Source organism: Perca fluviatilis, chromosome 4 (assembly GCF_010015445.1).
Source record: "Perca fluviatilis chromosome 4, GENO_Pfluv_1.0, whole genome shotgun sequence".
Lineage (NCBI taxonomy): Eukaryota > Metazoa > Chordata > Actinopteri > Perciformes > Percidae > Perca > Perca fluviatilis.
The window spans coordinates 31,957,846-31,984,944 of NC_053115.1; the positions used below are offsets into that span (position 1 = coordinate 31,957,846).

The 27,099-nt window shown below is 42.2% G+C and overlaps 1 protein-coding gene across 11 annotated transcripts in view; it reads right to left on the minus strand.

The window, feature by feature from the left end:
• The window catches only part of ptprt (protein tyrosine phosphatase receptor type T), a 452,792-nt gene that overhangs the window by 143,428 nt on the left and 282,265 nt on the right, over window positions 1-27,099 (minus strand). For all 11 annotated transcript variants that reach the window (XM_039797954.1, XM_039797952.1, XM_039797953.1 and 8 more), the window contains one exon: window positions 5,660-5,795. In XM_039797954.1, coding sequence (XP_039653888.1) covers window positions 5,660-5,795 — 136 coding nt within the window. The remainder of the gene's footprint in view (window positions 1-5,659; window positions 5,796-27,099) is intronic.

Here is a 27,099-nt window from a genome sequence, read left to right on the forward strand (position 1 = left end):
TGACATCATTTTATATAGGCCTTACCGAAAATACTGCATTTTAACTGTGGCTACTCACATAATTTCGAATTACGGGGCAAAGTCTGGTTAACGAGCTGCCAAAACTTTTTCTGTTACTTTACAGATTTATTTCTTAGATTGTACTTTTATCGTTTGGGGGGGGGGGTATTTATACTTATTTATACTGCAATTGTTCTTGCTTCCATCTGCAAGTCTTCCGTCCTCATTTCCTTCTTTCTGATTACTCATCTTTACATTGGATTCTTTCGCATTTCCTCTCTGCAACATCCTTTTAATATCCTCTTTCTACTCTCTTCCCTTATGCCATGATCGTCTCCGTATCTGCTTGGCTTTTCTTTCTTTCTTTCATACTTTAATTTGTGCTCCATGACTCCTGCATTTGACCTGTATGGGATCTTTAGCCCTGACTGATGGCGTCGGGTTAGCTTGAGCTCATGAGAACATCTGAGCAGCATATCGACTGCTTCCTTCTTTCCTTCCTCTTCTCCTGCATAGTTGTTCTTTTTTCTGTCTCTCTCCTACATCCACTGTGGTTGTGTTTTCCCTCTAATTGACCTTTTTTATGTATATTTTGCCCTGCTAGCCTGGTTAGCATCTGATTAGCATATCCGTTTCACCCCTAGGTTAACCAGTGATGCTTTTCTTCGTATTTTTCCAAACCTCTTACGTTTTCTTCCATCCTCCCTTATTTTCCTTTTGCCGTCCTGTTCCTCTGCTCCCCTATAGTCTTTACCTGCACCCTCTTCTGAAGTCTCTACCTATATATTAGATGTTACTCCTGGCATTTTCCTCTTCTGGCTCTGATTAATGGTTTTATCCTCTTGGTGTTTGGGATATTCTGTGGCAACCTCTGATTAGCAAAGCCAACGGACCCTTTGCCCTGTCTGACTCCCCATCCTCTTAAGTGCACTTGGAATGGATGTAATGTATTCGGACTACCAATAAGGTATCTGCCAGTTTCCCTCACTGTGTTACTGTCTGTGCATGGAGTATCCCTTGTTGTGAATGGCTAGGCCCAAGTGTGATGAAAAAACAATAGCGTACTGCTAGTAGGTGCTTTTATACTAACATACAGTACAGTATCTATCAGATGCATGGCCACTGTGTGGGTGGACGGGCATATCATTTGACTTTACTATTAGCATGGTGCATTTCCAGAATAAAGCCTGACATCCCACATGCCAAAGGATGTCAGGCTTCGCCCCTCACCATCTCAAAATCCCTTCGCCACTGGACACAACAACAAACTTTGAGCTAGCGAGCTACACGCTGACAATGGCAAGTTTTGAAGAAAATTTGGATGGTGCAACAAGGCACCATCCTTTCGGGGAATGATTGTAAAGATTTACAAAGAATATGTTTACGCCGTGTAGGCTCTAACTGGAGCGTTTGGGACCAATTTGTAGGATTTTTGTGGACGAAATACACACTGTGATACACCGGTAAGAGCTAATGAGGTTTAACCATGTATCCAGCTAATTTAAATAGCTCACGTTACTCTATTGTGTGAACAGTTAACTTCATTTAATATTGTATGTGGCGTTTTCTTTTGCGGGGTGCAAATGTTCCACCAAAACAAGTTCCTTCCCCAAGACTATTTAGCAGAGCCATCGTCTCTGCGTCCGGAGCTTAAGGCTGCCCGAGATGATGGTGATTGGTTTAAAGAAATGAAAACAACCCAGAGAATCTGGTATAGCCAGATCATATACATAAATGTGTTTCCTTCTGTGGCATTACAGAAAGATGTAGAATAGATGTACACTGGAAGATCACATAGGGCCTGTCCCAATACCCCCCCTTCCCCTAGATTTTTGCCCTAACCCTTGTTTTTGCGCGTTCTCGTGTAGGGGTAGTGTGTCCCAATAGTCTAGGGAGCAAGGGGGAGTGCTATTTTCCCCTTAAAATCAACCCTCAAAACATAGCGAGGTCCGATGCAGGCTTAAAATGAAGTGGGAGATGAAATTACCCAGGATACCTTCCGAACTCAGCGAGCCGGCCAAATATGTCAACAAAGATGGCGGACACCGCTGGCAAGGAACAATTTAATTGTAAGTATATATTCGCAAATAAGCACGTTAAAATTTTGAAAAGTGTTGGAATGTGTTAGTTTGATGCACATCCAAAGGACTGTTGAGTTTTGAACACTATGTTAGAAACTATCTCACGAAGCTAGCTAACGGGAAAGCTAACGGTAAAGTTTACGGGAAAGCTAACGGGAAAGTTATCGTCTATTCTAATGACCGCTGCTCTGTTACAAACCGGATCATGCGTGCAACAGTAGGCTATCCCGGTTTCATTCAGAGTAACTGGGATAGTTATGTACATGTAAACACACTAATCAGATCATATTGACCATTCAAAAATCCGTCTTGTTCTCTCTTGTTAATTTGCAATTGACTAAAAGCTGCAACTGGTGTCTTATGTTTAAGGGACTGTGGAGCAGTAAAATGATTTAACCATAGACTGGATTTAACTATACGATCTGAATGTGTAGGTTGTCTTATTTTATTTTGACACAAAAAACAGGTAGTTGTAGTTGGGCTAGCCGCTAGCTTTAAATTATCGACAGCTAAGTTGAACATAGCGTCAAAATTAAACAAGTCCACAAGGGAAAGAAAACGGCGAATGCGTCTTCTGTTTTGCACATGTCTTCTCTGTTGACTAATCAGACGTAAATAAACCAACACAGCCCACACAACCGCTGGAACCGGCATTTTCCCGAATGAAAATAGTACAGCTTTGGTACAGGCTACTACCGGTAGACACGTCGAAGCGGCGCGTGACGTAGATGAGCACGTTCGCTATGGTAATTTGCATATAGTAGTGTCCCATTTCATAGGGAAAGATATTCACCCCCACTTCCCTCGTCGAGGGGACTTTACTGTTGAGGGAACTCAAAAACAAGTGGAAGTTTTAAGGGGGGAGAAATGGGACAGGCCCATAGTGTCTTGCCTTTTCTCCCTGAACATATACCATGTCCTGTTTCCTGTGTAAACTTACTTGGTCTATAAAGCTGATTCTGACAAAAGTAGATACAAAGAAAGCTATGTCAAAAGGAAATAATACAAAGACTAACCTGGTTTGTCATTTAAAGTGTACTATGTGGGGACCATGGCAACTTCCATACAGTGTATACATAAATCCATACATAAATAAATGTGCCATTTTTAGTACTAAACATAGGTATTGGACAGTTGTTAAATGTCACCAGCTGACAGTATGAGCCAGTCTCTCATCCTCGCTGTGAGAAGTGCTTTTTTTTCTATTTAAGTATTTCCAAGATATTCTGTCTCAATGTCAACGTTGCCAAAAGTGGAACTCTGGAATACCGTCAGTATGAAAATGCAGCTTGACAGACTTAAGTCACGACCTGACGGCTGCAGTATGATGTAATAAACCTGATGAGTTTTATCACTTTATTTCTTACTCATGAAAAAAATAAAAATTAAAAAATAAAAATAAATAATATATATATATATATATATATATATATATATATATATATATATATATATATATATATATATATATATATATATATATATATATATATATGATAACTGTCCAAGCTTTCTGCTAATTGGTGGCTGCATCATGACTGTTACACTGTAGATACCAATCCCTCTAGTGGATGTTGATCACAAAAATGACCAGTTGTAAGAGACATTTTGAGGCATATTAAGACATGCATTTTATGTCACACTCGCATAAAAGATCTTCTAAACAACGACACTACTTTCAGAGGACCAAACCACCATCGATATTTGTGCCTTCACTCACAGTCCACGCCATTACCTATTTTGACATTTGCTTGTAAAAAAAAGGAAAAAAAGTCTCAGGATTTGACTTGTTGGGCGATCAGATCATGTAATAATCATGCCTTCCATTTCACCTCCCTGCCGATCTATAGCTGATCTATAGTTTGGGGCTTTAATTGCTAACATCGCAAAGAGTGCCACAGTGTGGTTGCTGGAATGCATTTGCATGCATTGTGAATGTTTCTCTTTTTGCACTATCACACAAAACAATTGCCCTTTACTTTTACTATTATTTCTCAGCAAATGTTCTATACATTTTAAGTGTGAAGTAATAAATTGACACAAACATAAAATACAAAAAATGACAAAACAATCAAACATATGTGAGTCCTAGCAAAACAAAACGTAGAAGCATTATGCGAGTGGAGCAGAGAGGGATGGGAGAATGGATGGTGTGATGTAGAGAAGTAGAGAAAGTAAAGGAAGGCAGGTGATGGGGGCAAGCCAGTGTGCATGTTAACAAAGACCCAGAAAGCTGCATAGGTCTGGAGAAAAAGAATAAATAAATAAAAAGTCATAGTGTACAATTCATGCGGGTTTTAGATATCTAAACTCTGGGCACCTCTATGATTGTTATTTATGTTTGCCTTAGGGTTAGAGAGGATTAAGTACAGCTCCAGATTCAATACGTAATTCTGACCTTTTTTTTATTGCCTTAAGAAATGAAATCAAAGACTGTGGCCTTCGCAATCATAACACGTGTAACCTGCGATGTCTGATACATGCTAATCTGTAAGAAGGATTTTTGTTGACTGACACTGAAACTACATGAAAAGCATTTCAAATTCGGATTTAATATTCCTTATTAAACATCAAACAGATTCAACCTCAAGATATTAACTGTCTCCCTTGTCACTAAATGTTAAAATAAACTGGGCATCTGTTCCTATATCTATATCTATATATATATATATATATATATATACATATATATGTATGCATGTCTGCCCATACATTCTATCTGCATAACAGCTTAAATTAACACTGTGAGGTCTATCCATAAATATGTCTGTCTGTCAATCGATTCAGTCATGTGGATTAAAGATGCTATATGTAGTATTTTATTCATCAACACATGCAGTTGTCCAGTGACTTACTGTTAAAAAAAAAAAAGATTGGTAGCCTCTATCTCATGTCCATGGTGCTCTTAATACTGCCATCTTTAAAGAGATTTTTTTTTCAATCAGCTGTTTGTTCACCATCTGCTGTCACCAGTAACTGTAAATGTTTCAGTTTTTAAAGGAAAAGTCTTTTTCCTGATTTGTGCCATTAGACTTGACAAAAAAAAATAAAATAAAGCAAGATCCCGCGCTCTGCTCTTGCTACAGCATCGCCATTTATTCAAGAAACGTTTTGGCCCCTCTGGACCTCCGTAAAGAGTGTTTCAAACAATGATTGCAATGTCCAGAGGGGCCGAAACGTTAGTTCCTTCAAAAAATGGGGATGCTGTGGCAAGATCAGAGTGCGGGATCTTCCTTTTTTTTTTTTTTAAATCTAATGTAACGTTTTCCAACACACCTGCATTGAAGAATTGTTGGATGTGCGAAATGCTTCTTCATTACGTTTGGGGCCACAAAGCAACTCAACAAGGAAACCTGGCTGTGAGTACTTTGGCCCAGCGGCGCACAATGCAGCGGAGTCTGATAGAGGCTATACCAACTGTCTTGTTGTTGGGTTAAGGGGATCGCAGTGAAGATACTGTGGTATCGGACACTACAATACGAAATGGATGTGTTGATGGTTTATTGTTTTTGTATTAAAATGCTACACATAGCACCGTTAGTCTGCCACTATGTCCTGACGTCGTGCTTATCGCCTACCTGCGTTTGAAGGTGAGGACGACGCCGAGGAGGATGATGACGAACATCAGGATCCCCGCGATCACTCCGGCCATTTTCACTGTGCTGTCCACCTGCTTCTCAGGCTCCATCGCATCTGAGTCCTGGGTAGACGCGCCTACACACACACACCGCGACACAACGCACACACACACACACACACACACACACACGTATGCACAAAGTCACATCAGTAGGCAACCATGTAAAACAGAAAGGCCCATAGTCACATAAAAAGAACCACACAAGTGGACACACAATGGACGAACACACAAATACAATCAGGTACTCATGCACGCATACACACACATACATACACACACTCAAGATGGTTTAACCTTGGTAGCCATGCTTGATAAACACACGCTTTCTTACATACATACACAGAACATACATATGTTAGCCACAAACAAAAGCTTCCCAAGGTGAAGCTACTCTATTCATTTATATGAAAAGAGCCAAACACGACTCAAACATCATGCAGGGGGATGAAAACATCAGCACACAGTAAAAAGAAAAAAAACATTTTGAGGGACAAAAATAAATGGATCATGTTTTTGCAACAGAAAGCTTTACATCCTTGAACACCACGGGAAATGACATTGTGAAGCACATGTGACAGCACAGTGAAATACAGCCATGTGGGGACCATGGGCATGATATTAACAAACATATATCACATAAAAAAAATTATAAAAAAAACAATATTGCAGCTCCAAAGAAGCTAGCACTTTGTGAATTCCTGAAAATCTATTTCTTTGCACTCTGCTCAATTTACGCAACGTCAAGAACACGAAAAAATGTCCTGTGTTTCAAACGAGGAAGGAAGACAAAGAAGAGTGCAAACAATTCCAAAGCGACAAATATTTTTTTTTTTTTTTTTAAATGTGTGATGTCTGACTTTAATCCATGTTACAAACACTGAAAACTGCCCAAGGACAAAGAATGCACAAATGCAGAAGTTATACAAAGACATCAAGATTTAGGCTCCAAACATGCAGATGGAAAATTAAATAAGCTGGCAAACAAATGAGCAAACACAGGGGATAGGAAGCAACATTTGGGGAAGGTGAATGCAAGGTTGGATTTTACAGAAGGACAAAACATCTGAACGCAGGTAAGAGCACTGCTATCACTGTATGGGTTGATGTTAGAGGCCCCAACGTGACAGTGCCAGTGAAGTAGAAGGAAGGTAAGGTAAGGGTTAAGCTACTCTGCATCCTGCTTGCTGCTTCAACTTCCTCATTTCAACATTGGTCTGATTAAACACACGCTTATTATGCGTTTCGGCTTTAATTGTGCATGTAATTGGTTTCCAAAGTGAAAGAGCCCAAAGTCCACCCCAAAGGGAGTTACCATCTCCAACAGAAAATGCTGTTCACCAACTGCTCCAAACTGCTCTATTGTAGTCCAGCCTTTACTTCTGTGACAAAGCCGCGTCATTTTGCGTCACTTTGTAACACACGTTATAAGCTCGCCTAGCTGCTAGCGTGGCACGCCCTCAAACCAAGCTAGTTAGAGCGGAGGCCCCAAGAGTTCAGATGGTTGTATCGCCATGTCCTGGACACAGTGCAGAATTAAAAATATTGCGTATGAAAGACTAATGTGTTAACACTGAAATAACTGAAACCACTCTGAAAACGTCTTGCTCCAGTCTAGGGTTGAGAAGCTGGTTCAGGTTGTTCTGCATGGGTTTCGGGATCTGACTCGCGGGGGTTTGTTTTGGATCACAGTGACTTGCTTTTCAGGGCCCACCCTACTCTGCTTCTGACTGGCTAGTAGTCCTTACTGCGCAGGTGCGACTCCCAATCAAGATGGAATAGAAGAGAGATGGCTCACTCGGTAGCTAAAACGGAGAGCTCAACACACAGGCAGCAATGTGCAGTACGAAAAAATATGGTGTTTTTTGAAAATGTAAAACCTATTCTGGTACAACCTCTGAATACAGTTATGAACCTGAAAATGAGCATAATATGGGGTATTTAAAGTAACTATAGCCGTGTTTCCATTCAACTGTCAATCCAATTTCAAGCAAACTTTGGAAAAGTCGCAAAAAAGGACATTCAAATTGCGGTAAGTGTGTTTCCATCAGATGGTTTGATAGGAATAAACTAGAGCACAAAGACACAAAGAAAGCGGAAGGTAATGGACATCCGGCAGAATTTAAAGCGGCACCTGAACAATCCCCTAAATGAATGGCCGTCGATATAGACTTCCTCCATGGCGAAGGTAACAACAGTAAAGATAGTAGCCAGTACTGAGCCATTTGGTCTGGTACTGCAGACTGTTATTTATTTAATACGCAATGCATGGAAAGTAATGCAACAGAAACTTAAGCAACCGTTAGCAGATCATTGCATGTGACTTTAGAAAGAGTAACACTTTTCAAATTCAATGCAAGTGTTCCTCAAACACCGGCTCTAGTCCAAGTTTCACCTCTTAAAAGAGATGCCGCTCTATCGGACAGAAACGAAAAGCAGACTAACACAGCTTTAATAAAGCTGCTGTCTGTGGGAGGATGAAAGGATGCAAAGTCACATAACCCAGAGATACAAAAAGACGGAAACAGGTAGGGTTGGTGAGGGCAGAGATAAATAAACATACAATAAAATAATGGATAACTAAATGAAATAAAGAGACACAGGAAAGAAAGAGGTACATGAGGAGATGTGAATGAACAAGTGCGTGAGCACAGGGAACACTAAAATAGATAGAATTGGTGGAGAAACATCAAGAAATTACGAAAGTCACAAATGTTTGGAAGGCCAGAGAGATAATACAAGGAAATGATAAGAAAGAGCTAAAAGAAGGGGTAACAGCTTTATGATAACCATCACTAATAAATAGTTAACTTGATATTTATTTAAACTTTTGGTAGGTTATTTTACTGTTAACAATAAAATTATAGTTAATAATGTTTACTAATTATTACTCATGCTATAATGTTTGTTATTGGGGTGGCAGTAGCTCAGTCAGTAGGGGGCTGGGAACCGGAGGGTCGCTGGTTCAAGTCCCCATATGGACCAAAGTATGGTGGTGGGCTGGTAGCTGGTGAGGTGCCAGTTCACCTCCTGTGCACTGCCAAGGTGCCCTTGAGCATTTGTTAATGATTAAGACGTTTATAAACCGTCAATTAACACTATTTGGAATACTATTACATAGTTGCATCTGATGATTAAAATATCTTGTTAATGGTTAATAAAGACTTTGTAAACCATCTATAAACATTATTTAGATGGATTTACAAAAAGTGCACAAATCATCAATAATCATCTCATACAAATGAATGGGCCAAATGAATGTTACTTGATGCTTTATAAACCACTTATTACTCATTAACTAATTATTATAAGCATTAGTTGCATCTAACTACACATTTTATAGATGGTTTGCAAAACAAGTATTAACTATTGACAAGGCATTAACTATCTAAATGTTAGAATGTATTATTTTATAAAACTAAACTAATCACAAAATAACAATTATAACATTACTGATAATTGGTAACCATAAATCATCATGTCATTGTCCGTTGACAGTACAATAACTGTTAACTAAAGTTTAATTAACTATTAATTTAACCATTTCTTAGTGATGGCTATTATAAAGTGTTACCAGAGAAAGAAGAGCTGAGAAAAAAAGGAGGAAAGCATGATAGGAGAATCAAATAATAAAAAATAAAATGAGTGAAAATAAAGAGAAGACCGGAAAGAGACAGAGAAGAGAAAGACGAGAGAAACCCAGAGATCCTACACATAAATGCAGCTGTTCTCTCACTGACACGCACCGCGCGGCGTGTTGTTATAACCTTGATAGACAAAAGACAGCCGATTAATGGAGTAATACTGCTGCGTGGGAGTTGGGTTTTAATCCCCCGGCTCTCTCATCTTCGCCCCCTCTGCAATAACAACACAAGGTTGGCAGTGGAATCCAGTGAGCTCACGGCTTCAGCGCCTAACCTTGGCACGCTGGGTAATAGCTGCCGCAGTCCTCAATGTCTGCCGTAACGACATTTTACTTTAAACAAGCCTGAATGCCTTCAATGACGACGCATTCGCTGTCTTTGTAATCCCATCACGTACGGCGTCCCTCGTCTTGATTAAGAAAATACTTCTGTCGCTCTTCATCCTATGCTTTAATGCAGAAGGAAATGCCGCTTTTTCTCCACCGTTTTCCAAAATGAGACATCAAATAGACCTTTTTAATGCCGGAGTCTTTAAGTGCTGTACTTTTTTGAAAAGCGCTGGATTCTGGACACATGTTCCTTAGTGAGAAAGAGAATATCCAATGTACACTTAGAAACATGTGACTGTTAGTTAACTGTTTGGGAGTAACTGTGTCTATGTCTTACGGCTGCAAATATACTCAGCATAAAGGTGAAGGGCAGACGTTGCATCGTCCTTCACGCTGATCGAGCAGTGTACAGCGGTGTAAGGAGACGTTTTCTATTAGCAGAGGTTTTCCTGCCAGGCGTTGTCTTTTGTAGAAGCAGACTGCCACTCACACACATAAAAGAACAGAGATAGAGACATAAAAAAGGAAGTGAGGAAGTGACATTACGCCTAAAAGCTTGCTTTTCTACACAGAAAAGCTCATCTCTCTCTCTCTCTCTCTCTCTCTCTCTCTCTCTCTCTCAGGATTAATGCACGTAAGGTGGCTGGTCCTGATGGTATCCCCGGACGCGTACTCAGGGCCTGTGCTGTGCAGCCGACTGAGGTTTGGACTGACATATTTAATCTGTCACTAGCCCAGGCAGCTGTCCCCGCATGCTTTAAAACCACCTCCATCGTGCCGGTGCCAAAACACTCCACTGCAACAATCCTTAACGACTTCCATCCAGTTGCACTCACCCCCATCATTATGAAGTGCTTCGAGAGATTGGTCCTGGCCCATCTCAAGACCTGCTTACCACCTTCACTGGACCCATTCCAATTCGCCTACCGTCAGAACAGGAGCACAGAGGATGCCATCTCCACGATTCAGCATTCAACACCATCATTCCCTCCAAACTTATCACCAAAAGCAGTGAACTGGGCATCAATACCTCCCTCTGTAACTGGATTCTGGACTTCGTAACCAACAGACCTCAGTCTGTTAGGTTAGATAATCACACCTCCTCAACCATCACCCTGAACACCGGCGTACCACAGGGATGCGTGCTGAGCCCTCTCCTGTACTCCCTCTTCACCTACGACTGCACACCTGTACATGGCTCTAACACCGTTGTCAAGTTTGCAGACGACACCAAGAAGACCAAAGAGCTCATTGTGGACTTCAGGAAGTCTGAAGCTGGCACACACACCCCCATTCTCATCAACGGGACTGAGGTGGAGCTTGCCACCAGCTTCAAGTTTCTGCGTGTCCACATCTCTGAGGACCTCTCTTGGACCCTCAACACCTCTACCCTGATTAAGAAGGCTCACCAGCGTCTCTTCTTTCTGAGGAGACTCAAGAAGGTCCACCTGTCTCCTCAGATCCTGGTGAACTTCTACCGCTGCACCATCGAGAGCATCCTTACCAACTGTGTCACAGTCTGGTATGGCAACTGCTCTGTGCCCATGACCGGAAAGCCCCGCAGAGGGTGGTGAAAACTGCCCAATGCATCACCGGTTCCTCACTCCCCTCCATCGAGGCTATCCAGGGCAAGCGATGCTTGCGTAAGGCGGGCAGCATCATCAAAGACTGCTCTCACCCCAACCACAGCCTGTTCATCCCACTCCCGTCCAGGAGGCGTCTCGGGTCTCTCCGCACCCGTACCAGCAGGTTCAGAGGAAGCTTCTTTCCTGTGGCTGTCACCCTATTTCAACTCTTGCTCTGCATCCCGGTGACAATTTATCTACTAAGTTGCTAATACACTGCATATATCTATATTATTCTTACTACTAGTGTAATGTCAATGCTACTACATTGCACATATCTGTCCATGTTATTCATACATTGTTCATATTACACAGCCATATTTATTCTGATCTTATAACATTGTCCTGCCTATGCACCACCTGTCTATATACTTTGTATATCACATTGCACTTTTCTGCTTTTTTTTTTTTGCACTTCTGGTTAGACGCAAACTGCATTTTGTTGTCTTTGTACTTGTACTCTGCACAATGACCATAAAGTTGAATCTAATCTAATCTAACATCCCCTTGCTTGCTTTTCTAGACAGAAAAGCTCATATCTCTCTCTCTCTCTATATATATATATTTATATATATCCCCTCTCTTGCTTTTCAAGACATAAAAGCTCGTATCTCTCTTCTCTCTATATACATCTCTCTCTCTGACTTTTCTAGACAAAAAAGCTCATCTATCTTTCTCTCTCTCTTTCTCTCTCTCACATTTCTAGACAGAGAATATAATCTAGAATTTCTCCCCCCTCTCCCCCCTCCATCTCTGTCCCCTAACTAGAGGCGCTTAAATCTCTCGTTCTCTCTCTATCCCTCCTTTAGAAAAAGGATTCCTACTCTTTATTTGTTCATTCGGTTTAGTGGCTTACGGTAGGGAGACTGAGTCTGTTTGCGGAAGTAAACCCCTACTCAGATGTCGAAATATGCTACCAACAACCCTCAGACTGTCTCAGCAGCACTTCTTTTTAGATATACATTAGCCTTGTCAGTGTTACTTGACCCTTGCAAGTAGACATAATCTTCAGTAGGCTACAGCATGATGCCACAAAGTAGTGTTTGCACATGACTTTATCACAGAGATGCATTGACAAAAGGCAAAACCAATAACAAGAAAGAAAAAAGACCTGAAGATGACGTCATTTTGAAACACTGAATACATTCATTTCCATACAGTTTTGGAGCGCATCTATTTTGTGTGCTCCCATCACTCTACACCAGAGGTTTTTAAAGTAGGAGGCGGGCCTCCCCAGGGGGGCTCAAAACTGTTTCAGAGGAGGCTCACTGAATGGAAGGGGAAAAAATATTCCATTAGGTGTTCCATTAGTTACCAAAAGAAGATTAAATAGCCTAAATGTATGTGATTTGTTAAAGGGAGAGTTCACAGATACAGTAGTTTGGGGAGAATTTTACAATTTTTCCATCTTTTACCAGAGTCAGATACTAATAAATGCCGTATGACAGACCTTTGTTATGTATTTGGTGTAGTCAGAAGTTATGTCACACAGCAATATTCAACCCGGTCTCACGGCAGTTCGTGCAATGGTCATGTTATTTTTAATCTATTGATACGTGTTCACGGGGACGTTTTAGTCGGGTTTTTTTCTACCTATAGGGAGATTAATGGGGAAAGCAAACGCCACACCCCGGGGGAGGACACCTCACACGCCGGGAGACGGCCGGGGGTGACACGCGACAATTGGGTTGGCGGAGGTTGGGTTTAGGAAAAAAACAACAGGGAAAGGACGCCTCACACGCTGGGAGACGGCCGCAGGGAACGCGCGACAATAACGGGCCGGTTAACGGGGAAACAAAACGCCACACGTGGGACGCAATCCCCGGCCTCCGGCGTGAAAGTCCGGAATTGTCTGACCCATCCACCCCCGACCAACCAATTTTCCGCATTTCATACTACTCGCTACCGTAGACGTGCTGTGACCATGACATGTGCTTCCCATTTAAATACATTAGTTTACATTTTTGTGCTGGCCACCACGAAATAAACGACAAAAATGTCCCCGTGAACACGTATCAACAGATTAAATAACGTGACCATTACACGAACTGCCGTGAGACCGGGCTGCAATATTAGGCTATCTTAGCTCAATTATTGAGTGTGTATAGGCATCCAGGAATTGAGCAAAACTAAGCAAATAAACTAAGGAGGCGCCATTTTCCAAGTTTTGTCTGAAGGGAGACCCAGTCTCAGGCTTAAAAAACACCTGTTCTACACGGCATTTGGGTTCTTAGTACAGTATAGAATTATGTATTGCAACAACTGTGCTTTATACACTACATAGCACATGGCAGTAAAGGACAGTACATCTAATTTTAGAATTAAATTAACATGTTGTGGTACATTTCAGCATTTGTTGCTGCGACCCTTTTGAGCGTACTGCCAACAATACCAAATGTCCTTCACTCGACACATGCATTTCTCCTACAACTATGTTGTACAATTACTATAATTGCCATAAAGTAGTATTAATCCTCATTAGAGGAAATACAAATGAATGTGCAAATTTCAACCCAAGCAATTTTTGCAAGTGTTTTCAGACAAAACGCCAAGATACATATGCGTGTGAGGCCTGCAGTTTTTTTTTGGCGATCCTTTGAACGCTATTGGAAAATAACCTACAACAGGAAGGACACTTTCTGATAGCCTGTGGCCGTAATCAGCAGAGGTGTATAGAAGTGTGAATTTCAGCTTGTCTGTGTCTCTCAAGCACATTATAGTTACATGAGAGCCTCCAGCGATCATGCAAGAGAACAGTTCACACCTTTCCTGTAGTCTATGCCTTGATAATCACCCCACAGGTGTATTAAACCTCAATTTGCCCCCTGAGTGATCCGCAATATGTATCACCTGACACATTAAAGTGCGACCCCATTTGTTCACACTTCACCGTCCCGCGTGCTGATTGGGTTCAACAGTTCATGATGTAACAGCAGAGGACCCCATCTGGCGACGGGTTCAGCTCCATTTAACATTGTGATTGGCCAGCTCTGGAGCCGCTCAGCCAATCAGGCCAACTGTGACAGGGTTCTGACCAGTGCAGAGGAAAATGATAAAATGCGACTGCGTCCTTTACAAGGGGGTAAAAGTTGAGATGAAGCAAATTGTCACAGCAAATTAGGATTGATTGACAACTGGTGCAAATGCAATATGGAGGACGCCGCTGCCTCATTTACTGTGGTGTTGTCACTGTCGGCTAACAGGTGGCTCTTAAAGTATGTACAATTTATGGATCCATCTTGCTGTCTTGCCACCAGTACTGGCAGATGGCACGAGTATTATTTTCTTGGCACATATCATGTCCAAGCTGGCACTGTAGAGGGCCTCATACCTAAACATTATGTTTGGCCAGGTACATTTTTTCTTTTACTAGCAGGACGTTGCTCTCCCATTGGTCCGAAGAACTAAACACTAACTAAAGTTCAGTAAGTAGTGCTTAAAGCAATAGTTTGGATTTTTTGAAGTGAGGTTGTATGAGCTACTTCTCCATTGTCAGTGTATTAGTAGTCTCGCATTGCCAGACCTTCCTCCACATCGCTGCGTAGGAAGTCCAACACAGCATTCTGGGATGGGAAGAAAACGTGCTCTGGTTTATTGGCATTTCTTTAAACCAATCACAATCGTCTTGGGCGGCGCTAAGCGCCGGACGGAGCAACGGTGCCGCTGCAAAATAGCCTCTGGAAGGAACTTGTTTTTTTTGGTGGAACATGTGTATGTTCAAAAGTTGTTTTAGTCGTGCAACAGAAAACTCAGATTGGACAGATAGTCTAGCTAGCTGTCTGGATTTACCCTGCAGAGATCTGAGGAGCAGTTAACCATAGTCCTCAGAAATCCACCGGAGGTTAGAACGCCAACAGAAAGAAAGAGAAAGGTAACGGACATCAGGCCGAAAAGGGGGACCTCCGGTGGAATTCCCGGCGGCACCGGAGCAGTTAGCTACTGTAGTGTATTACCTACAGTAGATGGCGGTTGGCCTGCCCCCAAATTGGGAGAAGCAGACGGAAGTACCGAAACAGAAGCTAAGCAGTGTACTGCTGTGGATGGGGGGCAGCAGGGAGACAGATTTTAGACAGCTAAAACCATCCAGATCAGTTTACTGTACGCTATATTTTGAATATTTTCACAGCTTTACCTTGCTGTCATACAGCCCTTTCAGACAGGAAACGGAAGACGTTATCTATGCTCTCTTCATAAGCTGATCTTTCACTGCCTCGATCGGTTAATTTGTTTGTGTATTTGTGTGACTTTGGTGTTTTAAAGTATTAGTTCGGATTCACCAAAGTCCCACAATAACACAAAAAAACCCAATGAGGCAACGGTAAACCAGCAACTGCCGCTTAGCTTCCGTGTCAGTACTGATGTCTGCTTCTCCAAACTGGGGGCATCTACTGTAGGTAATATAAGCATTTTGGATAAGTACCTCATACAACCCAACTTCAAACTATCCAAACTATCCCTTTAAGCACACAGAGTGGTTTAAGGTATTATGGAACAGGAATGTTGTGTAATTAAAATTTTAATGTCCAATCTAAAAATATAGATCCAATAACCTGATGTCTTACATTATATTTTACATATATTTTTAGTAAAGGCATGTGGAGGTTAAAGAACCAAATAGTTTTAATTCAGTTTACTTTATTCTATTGAATTCATTAAGCGAAAAAACAGTGCTTGTAAAGTGTCAGCAGCTGACTTTAGCTGTCAGCCGCGTTGTACGATGTTGTGAATCAGAAGAACTATATTCTATATTTTCTAATTTATACTATATATAGACATTTTTATGTTATCAAAAAAGTCTCCATAATTACCGAAGATAATTACTCTTAAAGCATCACAATGAAAAGGTCTTTGCTGACAATTGCCCATATTAACTTATAATGGGCAATGTTGCCGTGGGCAACCAACTATGTGGCCGGGAAACATTAATAGGAATAGTGAATCTTCAGCATGTCAGCCTGTTCTCATGAACCATTCGTTCAAAAAGCTACGCAAAGTTAAGCACTGTAATTCGTAAGCATTCCACTTTTTGTCGTTGCTGTATTCACTACACTGACGGCCGCTGTTTAAATACGCGGCTGGCCGCGAAGGGAGGAGGTGGATGGGTGGGCGTTAACATAGTGAACTTTAAAGCCAAGAAATGTGTGTTCCTTATGGGTGTTTTAATCAACCGCCACCTAATCTTAACTAGCCGTTTTGGTGCGTAGTCTTTACTTTCGTTGAGGAAAGACGCTCATGTTTTGTGGACTAAATTTAACCAAAATGTCCGCCGAAACGACCGGCAGCTGGCAGTACTTTGTACCCGGCTCAAAGTCACCTATTTTTGGGTAACTGAACCACCAAATACCGCTGATCCAACGGAGGTCTGAAGCCGGCGTCACGAAGCTCGGTAGGGGCTTAAACACCTAGCAACTGCCGCTCGGCTTCATGGAGCTCGTAGCCAACCGCCGTCACCTGACCACCCGGCGTCACGTGACCAGCCGGGGGTCTCCGAATTTTCGTAGGCTATCATACGTTTTGGTGTGCATACATTTTCGTACGATATCATACGGACCCGTTCGTGAGAATGTGTTCAGCATATATAAACAGAATAAAGGTTGAATTTTATGATATGTGTCCAATGTTTTATGTTTCTGCAAAACAGGAACCTGCTGGAAACCAGTTTTTAAACGGAGTCAGGCCCGTTTATATTGTAACTTAATGTTACTTTTAACTTTCCTGTATAATAAATGAAATGAAGTGGAAATGTTTGCTCAAATGCGCTTTTCCAAACAAAACATATTTCTTATATCCATCTCAGGCTGTTTATCAACCTATGTTCTTGCTAAACACAACAACGCCCATCTGTGCATGTCGTGTAGAAGAGCTTAAATAAAGGAGTAGGGTGGGGCTTCATGGTAATGGCCAGAAAGCATCTTAAATCTTTAAGGAGAAAGACATGAAATATCGATCTGAGAGGTATAACTGCTCTGACTGTCTCTGTAGACGCCAGAATTCACAACCACTTGGCCTTCACAATGCTGCCCTACCAGGGGAATACTGTAGGCATAGACAGCAACACACATTTCAATAAATATGAGCACACAAATACTCACTCTCTAGCTCGTAAATATAGTGGGAAGTGATACTGCAATGGTAAACGATACATGCTTTCGGATATTAAGGGAAAAACACACATGGGCGCCCGGGCAGCTCAGTTGGTAGAGCGCACGCCCATGTAAAGAGTTTTATTCCTTGACGTAGAGGCCCAAGGGTTTGAATCCAACCTTCGGCGGGTTCCTGCATGTCTTCCCCCTCTCTCTCCCCTTTCATGTCTCTCTTGACGATTAAAGGTAGAGATGCCCCAAAAATATTCTAAATTGCTAGGATGGCATCGAAAAAAAAAAAAATCAAATTAAGTTTGGTTCCAAGGTCTATGTTATACAGTCAATATACAAAGACGAGAGAAAAACTGCGGAATTGAGTTTTTGGGGGACGTGGATATACTAATACTTCAAGTATTTTCAATCAACTACCTATTTTATTACATTATGCAGTACTTTCATAAAACAAAGAATCAACCATAAGGCAGGGGTTGATAGTTTAAGGCCTTTAAACACCGGGGTTGTTGTTGTTGACCACGTCAATATATTTTTTCAAACTGTAGTTTTTTGTCATGAGTACTTTCAGACAGAATACAAATTTTGCCCCTAATTTCTTTTGGGAAGAAGGTTGATTTTTTTGTCACCGCAATTAAAGACATCCAACCATTCCCATTGTGTTGTTTACTTGATAGGAGGATCATAAAACAACAACAGGAGGCTGTATGGACTGCAAACTTTATTAGTACTATCATCCTTGACAAAGGCAGCGTTTACCGGAGACACTCTTTCCGTTCTTACCTTTCACAATAAAAGCCCTACACGTATGCTACGCCCTATCTTCAGTCTATGGCCACACTGTGTAACTGTTTACCAGAGGGAATTAAATCCACTCAGGGTATTTTGCTAAAAGGAAACTCAATTAAATAGCTTACTGTAGCTTGTTAGCTTTTCCTGCTTCGGTTTCCCGACGGGGGTGGGACAGCACAGGGGGAGACAGGGCAGTTGATAACAATGAATTACGCTGTGTTTTGTGCGTACAAACAGCGCAGCAACATGTCCACAGATAGAGGTTGGACAGGACTGTGTGTACGACTGAGACACAAATGAGACAGAAGTGCTAATAACTGTACGTTACTACAGCTTTCACAACTGTTGATGCACGGAGCAGCCGTGTTGGATCGAAGTCAAACTGTCCCACCGCCACGGGAGATGAGCTGGCGCAAATATACAAAACTTTTATTGAACTGTCGCAAATTTGCATCGCTGCCGTTATGAATAGTTTTGATGTGAAATATTCGCAGGTGAGTATTCAGTATTTTTGTGTTGTTTATTTGTCACGCCCCCGCTGTGTAAAGGCCTTTAGTCTTCCGTTGAATGTTGAACGCTGTTACTTTAAGAGGGTATTTTTGGCATTTACTTTACAAAAATCCCCAAAAAGTTGAGTGGAAGTAAAATATTGTGTTGGGATATATTAATTTGGTGCTCCTGTGTTATGTCTAAGAAATTATTAATACAGAATAGAAGTATTAATGACTGCCTCAGTGTTTGCCATCATAACTGTGACAACAATGGGCTGGTGATGATATATCCCCAGAATGTATTGTGTCACACAAGCTGTGCGCGCATGTGTCCGTGTGCACTTGTGTAATATCCTTTTCATTTATACATTTCTCTGCATTTTATTTTCTTTTTATTGTGCCTACTTGGAGAGCATGATACAATTATCAGGAAGGAATTATGGGTAAAACCAGAGATATTAAAAACATAATCTCATCCAAATGGAGAGAAGATTGATTCTCCGAGCTACAAACACACTGCAGCAGCCCTGAATCGCATATTAAATGCTGCTTTTCTCTGTCGGTCTGTGTGCGTGTGTGTGTGAGGCTGCGCACATACAAATTAACTTTCCCCCCTTTATTCTGTTGTTTTTTTATGTGTGTTTTTGTGTGTCATGTCTGAGTGTGTATTCGCAATGACTGACTTCCTTGCTATTTTGATATATATCCATTGTGTAATGCATTTAAATGGAAAGTAAAATAACAAAGTATATATTTGGGGATTTGAGGCAATATTAGTCCGTGTGTGCATGCAAAGAAATGTCTGTGCACATCTTGAAATTGCATGTGTTACGCAGGTCATGAACTGCGTGTGTACGCATGCATGTGCATGTGTCTCATTTCAGGGTTGATGTGAAGGTTTAGTTTTTAGGTATTGTCTGTCAGCAGCTGTGGGGTGCATCCTCTGTGGATTAGTGTTAGCATGGCTGAGTGTGTTTAACAGGATTACTAATCTGAACTATACTGCCACAGCGCTCTGTGTCTGTGTGTATGTGTCTTCATTTTTGTAACTGTGCCTTTGACCGTGATTTTAATATTGTGTGCATCTGCGTGTTGGTATAGTTATGTATATCTAACAATGCACCTGCATATACATGTGTGCATGGGTGCCTGCCACACGCACGCACGAAATGCACGCACGAAATGCACGCACGCACACACACATGCATGCCCGCGCGCACGCACCAGTTTCTATTAATGTTAAGGTCAGCAGGACATGGTTTACTAAGTACTTTAGAGCTTTTAAGCAGTAAAACCACTTAAATGCTTCATCATCTGGTCTCTGCAGAGCATTTTGGCGTTGTAGGGGGTGGGGGTGGGGGGTGGGGGGTGACTGAATACTGAAAAACTGCTGTCAGTGACAACTGATGATCCTTTCTGGCTACATTGCATTTAGCCAACACTTATTGTTTTCATACAAACTCAATTCCTCATCCTGGGATCATCATTTTTATAGAAATGAGTACAGCTTCTGTGTAACAAAGTGAATCCATAGCATGCAGTGAGTGTTTGTATATGTGTGTGTGCATGTGTGTGTTTGTGTGTGTGTGTGTGTTTCCTGTACTTTATGTGTTTCTGAGGTTATACGTGTTTGTAAGTATTACAGTATTATACTATACGTATTATCCATTATGTCTCCAATCTAGATTCTGTTGACAGCTACATGACAGTTTCCATATCCCCGCTGTACCCATTTTCTGAAAAAAACTAAATCCCAAAATGCTATGCAACATGTCATATGATGACCAAATCAATTACGGGGATACACAAAACATGTTGTGTTCGAATAGAAGTTTGATTCCCCCTTGAAGGGAATTTGTTTCTGACAAGGTAACAAAGCCAAAGGCCAAAGTGAATCGCAAGTTGGGAGGCAGCTGCTGTAAGTGACAGCCACAAAAGCAGCCAAGGCTCGCAGGGGGGAGGAAGGGCCTTGATATTATAAAAAGAACTATTTTTTAGAGCTATTTTCAGAACAGGAGATTTATTTATAATGAAAACTGACTGAACTCCATGCATCTCATCGCTTTGTCCACACAAAATATATATTCAATAGCATACATGACTATGCAAAATAGAATGTAAATCTTTTTTATGAAAAGTGCTTAAACTGATGCAGAACCATATGTTACCATAAATCCAAGATATCAGCTGCTCCGGGCTTTATAAGCTACATTGTTGGTGCCAAAAGAGCAAGTTTTTAAAGCTACAGTTAATTCAACGCTACAGACTGCTGTGCAACAGCTTGTATCGTCTATGGCCACCCGTTCTCACTCCAAACTCATAAAATACGGGCGTTTGGACAGTGGCTGTCAGCGTCTGAAGCGACGAAAAAGGCGTCCTTCAGCGTGTTTATATAACGTACCGGGGAGAGCAGGCAGCTACATGGGGTTTAGCGCGTAGTATGTAAGGCTGAAATTCCGCGTAGGGAGATTGGTTGGGTGGAGGATGGGTCAAACACAGACTTTCACCCAGGAGACTGGGGTTTGTGTCTTTCTTGTCACGTTTCCTAAAGTCTTCTTCTTTAACCGTCCCATGTCACGGAAAACATAACACAACCTTTTCCTAAACTCAACCGTCCCGTTCCCGCGAGTCATGGAAACGTAAGCACACCCACAACCTTTTCCTTAAAGGTCCCATGACATGCTGCTTTTTGGATGCTTTTATATAGGCCTTAGTGGTCCCCTAATACTGTATCTGAAGCAGAGGTGTATAGTCCAGTTGCCAGAAAGTAGAAATCCTGTCCAGCAGCTGTCCCAACCATCACTAAACCAGCTCCTCTACCAGGTAGATGAGCTCGTTAGTGAAAACACCTGTTCTAGATGTAGAGGCAGATCCAAAAACATAGCAGGATTTTTACTTTCTGGCACCTGGACTGTACACGTCGGAATTTCAGTATTTGTGATGGTAGTTTTGTAAAGTAGATTAGAATTGTATTCTAAAGTACAGTTGCTGATATTTTAATTTGAAGTGTAGTGTAGTGCATCCATGTCTCGTTTGGAAACTACTGTATACCGTCTAAGATGTGTTGGCTGCTGAACAGACGTGTATAGTCCAGGTGCCAGAAAGTAAAAATCCTGCCATGTTTTTGGATCTGGATTCAGCAGCCAACACATCTTAGACGGTATACAGTAGTTTCCAAACGAGACATGGATGCACTACACAGACTTTTCAAATTAAAATATCAGCAACTGTACTTTAGAATACAATTCTAATCTACTTTACAAAACTACCATCACAAATACTGAAATTCAGACGTGTATAGTCCAGGTGCCAGAAAGTAAAAATCCTGCCATGTTTTTGGATCTGCCTCTACATCTAGAACAGGTGTTTTCACTAACGAGCTCATCTACCTGGTAGAGGAGCTGGTTTAGTGATGGTTGGGACAGCTGCTGGACAGGATTTCTACTTTCTGGCACCTGGACTATACACCTCTGATCTGAAGTCTCTTTTATATAGACCTTAGTGGTCCCCTAATACTGTATCTGAAGTCTCTTTTATATAGACCTTAGTGGTCCCCTAATACTGTATCTGAAGTCTCTTTTATATAGACCTTAGTGGTCCCCTAATACTGTATCTGAAGTCTCTTTTATATAGGCCTTAGTGGTCCCCTAATACTGTATCTGAAGTCTCTTTTATATAGACCTTAGTGGTCCCCTAATACCGTATCTGAAGTCTCTTTTATATAGACCTTAGTGGTCCCCTAATACTGTATCTGAAGTCTCTTTTATATAGACCTTAGTGGTCCCCTAATACTGTATCTGAAGTCTCTTTCCCGAAATTCAGCCTTGGTGCAGAATTACAGCCACTAGAGCCAGTCCCACAATGAGCTTTCCTTAGGATGTGCCATTTCTGTGTCTGTAGCTTTAAATGCTATTGAAGAGTAGAGAGGGCGGGCAAGGTGGAGAGTGGGGGTGTGGTCTTGACCAACTGCCACTCTGCTCGTTTGCAAAGCCATGATGTCTCTCTCTTTCTCATGGGTGGGCCAAATTCTCTGGGCGGGCAAAGCAGAGAAAGGGGAGGTAATCTTGCTCCTTGCTCCTCATCTGAGCTTTCATTTTCTCAAAGGCAGAGCAGGATACCCAGGGCTCGGTTTATACCTATCACCATTATTATTATTATTATTATTATTATTATTATTATTATTATTATTAATAATAATAATAATAATAATAATAATAAAAGCAAGAGTTTATACATTTCAGTTTGGCTCGTCCTGAGTCAGTCACTGTCTGTCTTTCTGTCTGTCTACTCATTTTCTGCCATGTTTCCTGCATTTCCATCTTGCTTTTAATGTGTCTTTTGCACTCACTTTCTACTCGGTTTGTCTTTACATCTTTCCAGCCATCCCTCCCTCCCTCCTTTCATCCATTCATCCCCCTTTCTCCCTCTCTATCCCCAGCTGCTGCTGATGTTTTTTTTATTTTTTTTTAAGACCTGGCTTCTAAGATTTACTCAGGGACAATTGAACATTGTGGAGCAGATTGAAAATGGCAGAGTTGGAAGGGCGAACTTAGCATGTGACAACGATTTGCCACAATGTCTGTCTGGTAGAGAGCGAGGCAGGTACACCTGTCTGCATACACAATGCTACATGAAGGGGGGTCGGGGGGGGGGGATCCTTGAGGCTGAGCCTGTCTTTATTGCTGGATTTGCCTTTTTCTTTTTCTTTTTTCTGACTTTATTCAAGTCAGTTTCTGTCACTCTCTATCTCTCTCGGTTTTTTGATCCTCTCCTTCTCCCTTGGGTTTCATTTGTTTCTCTCTTTCTCTGTCAGCTAGCAGTTGCAGTCGAACCCTGCATGCTCCGGGTACAGCTTGAACAGCATTCCATCCACTGCTGGCTGGTACTGTGCCCTTAAAACGTCAAATCGTCACCAGATATTCACCTACAAACACAGCTGAGGAGTTTGCTTTTTATTTTAACAGTCTGACTCAATCTGTTGCAAATTCAGAGAGCAAACTGACTCACTAAGCTGTGTGTGTGTGTGTGTGTGTGTGTGTGTGTGTGTGTGTGTGTGTGTGTGTGTGTGTGTGTGTGTGTGTGTGTGTGTGTGTGTGTGTGTGTGTGTGTGTGTGTGTGTGAGTGAGGAGTGAGAGAGAGAGAGAGAGAGAGAGAGAGAGAGAAAGAAAGGCAGCGTAGGTCAATAGCAAAGATAATTCAGATGCGAATCCTTCAATGTTTCACTTTTGCAGTTCAGTCACGCGTGTGCGCGCACACACACACACACACAGAGATAGAGAGCCACATGTTGCATCAGTATTGCACAGCGCGCCAGAGTCAGTTACAACACGACTCTGTACACCACCAATTATAATCGACCTCGGGACTAATGGTAATGGGAATTGCAGCTGACATATGATACCCGTGTTTGGATGACAAGGGGTGGGGGGGGTTTGATGCTCCTGTGAGCTCCAGGACACAAACACGTGCAGGGCATACAGACCCTGCCAATGCACAAGTCCCGCTTACTGTATGTTCTCCGCTGCACTTTTGCCACACTGAGCCAAAGGGCATCACTTGGAGAATGATTTGCCTTCAGCCAAACAAAATCCCCAAAAATAAATAAAACAATGCTCTAACTAGCTGGCTAAGTGATATTGAAGCTGCGTGTCCTCTTGTTCAGTTCTGCGTTACTCGTACCCAGACCAGCCCGTTCTCAATCCCAACTTGTAAAATACGGACGCTTGGTCAGTGGCCTCTTACCCCGATTTTCCACTGGGCACGTGTGTGCTGCGTTCCGGTTTTGTTTCGTCCTGCGCCACGCGCCACACTAACCCAGGAAGCGGAGCGTCTTGCCTGCCCGATTTGCAGATCTCGTGTTTATTAAGCTAGTATCTACTTTTTTTCACCTGCAAGATGAATCTCTCCTCGTCCGTGGTGTTGTAGAGGAGACGTATCCTATATTGGGGGGTGTCTTTTGGTGAATTGACTGGATGCTCTCGCTGCCCTAATGTCCGAACGGTCCCGTGAAAATAGACCTGGTGCGTATTTCTAGCGGAGAGCCGCTTCACGCACGCTTCTGGGAAGCGCCGTGGCGCGGCTGGTGGAATATCAAGCGTAGACTTGAATGGCCGGGATTGCTCGCAGGGGTCGCGGCGTATCCGGAACGCAGTGCAGGTGCGCCCAGTGGAAAATAGGGATTAGCGTCAGATACCGAATTAAACATCCCCCTTTAGCGCCTGTATAAACACACCGGCAGAGCAGCAGCTAAGCGGCGGCGCTGTCAGATGATGTAGTATGAAGAGCGAACAGTTAGCCGGACTTTCACCAAGGACCGCGGGGTTCGTGTCGTGTTGTTCCGCGTGTCACCAAAACTTAGTTCATTTAACCACACACACGATCTTTCCCTAACCGGCAAAGGCAGCTCATAACTTATACCATGGTATATCAAAAAAACATCGATGCCAAGAGTCTCCGAGAGAATGCCAACTATGTCATTCTTTTAATTAATCTTCTTCTAATGGTACAGTGTCCACAAGGCGTTTTATTTGACAGCAGGGATCGCCCCGCTTCCCAGCATAGGACACTTGATGGGCTTTCCACTAGCAGTTATCAGTTTCTTTTTAACGTCCGCTGACGAGCAGTGTGCGATGGCTGCACCTGAATGGACGAACGCTTCACTCGTGGGCTGTCTGCTCTGGGATTTTAAAACGGACCAACATGGTTGGAAACTTTGTCTTATTTTATGAAAATAGTTCACCAAAATGTGTTTCTAAAACCATTTTACGCGAGAAATAAGCTGCAGCTGCTCAATCTGTCTTTATTTAAGATCGACAACGGTCAGTTGAAAAGATTTTTGTTTGTTTTTTGAGAGGCGGCGGAGTCGAGCTGGATGCCCCTGATTTGCATAAAGTAGCCTGGACCTCAAATGTATGCAAATGAGGCGTGGGCAACTCCACGCCCCGCTGCTCAAAAGTTGCAGCAACGCTACGTGTAAAAGAAATGTAATGGAGTTGGGACAATTTAAGCTGCAGTGTAAACTTTGTCTTACATATTTGTGTAAAATAGACAATTTGTTTTCATTGCGTAACAGTTGAGGTATACATTTCTGAAGGACTGAAGAATAACAGATGAACGAAGTTGAACTTCTGCCACCTGGCTAGTGCTGCACAGACGGAGTGGTGTAAAAACAGGGCTGTGTTCATTTCAAATTCAAATCAATCTGTTCAAAAAGTCATAAATTGGAAGGAGTAATATGTACCACACTGCAGAGATCTGTTCTATTGGTAAAGCTAGGGTTATCACCCATTTAAAACTTTTTGATGTCTGATTTGGTGCAAGCAGAAGAAGAGCTGACAGGCTGCTGAGGGAGAAACAAGCTCCAAAAAAGTCCACTTTCTGATTTCACTGTTTAAGCTGATTGAACTGAAAGTGAGTTGATCTCAGCCCAGATGCAGTGTCAAAGTAGAACCATTCATATGACGTTTTAGTCCTCCTGGGTTTAGACAACATCAAATGGGTTTCACAGTAAGTTAGCTAGCTGCTGTCAATGGCTAAGCTCTATTGCTGAATGAGAATGCTTAGAGAAGTACTGAACACAAAGGGGATGAGGGCAGGCTGTCAGGAACCATTAGTGTATATACAGCTACGAAAAGTAACGCACTGGAATACGTATGTATTCTACATATTTACTACTCTACGCACCACATGGGCTGCTGCTGTATCTGAGCGCGAAAATCAGTGTAAGGAGGAGGTCTGGGTGGATGGATTGGTCCTACAACACAGGGTTTTCAAGTGTGGGAGCGGAGTTAGTGTCCTAGAAGAAGTGTCCCGGGAACTGTCATGTGACCAGGCATCACGTGACCAATCGGCGGTCGCTGTAATTTCGAAGGATATCATACGAGTTGTTGTGCATAGTTATCATACGATATCATACAAACACGTCTTACAGTACAATACATATATTAAATATATTGTACTGTGTTTGCCTTTATCGAACATGTGTTTTGGCGCTTTCCCATTCCATGGTACCTGCTCGACTCGCCTCGACTCTACTCGCCTTTTTTGGTTTTCCATTACGAAAAAAAGTACCTGGTACCTGCTAACAGGTACTTTTTTTAGTACCACCTCAGTTGAGGTTCCAAGCGAGCTGAGGCGATACCAAAAGGTGACGTGAAAGCGACAGAGGGGGGTGTCCTGAACAAACCCACCATTTTTAAATAGTTTAGCCAGCTGTGTTTTTTTTGTGCTGCCTCCAGCTTCATTTGAAACAAAATGTGTGTTCTGGCTGTGGCAACAACAACACACCTTCGACGTTCTGTGTGTGTGTGTCGCGTTAGGTCACGGCAGTTTACTGCGGCACCACTACAGAGCCGGCCCAGCCACTAAGCGACCTTTGCAATTGCAAAAGGCCCCATGGCCAGCAG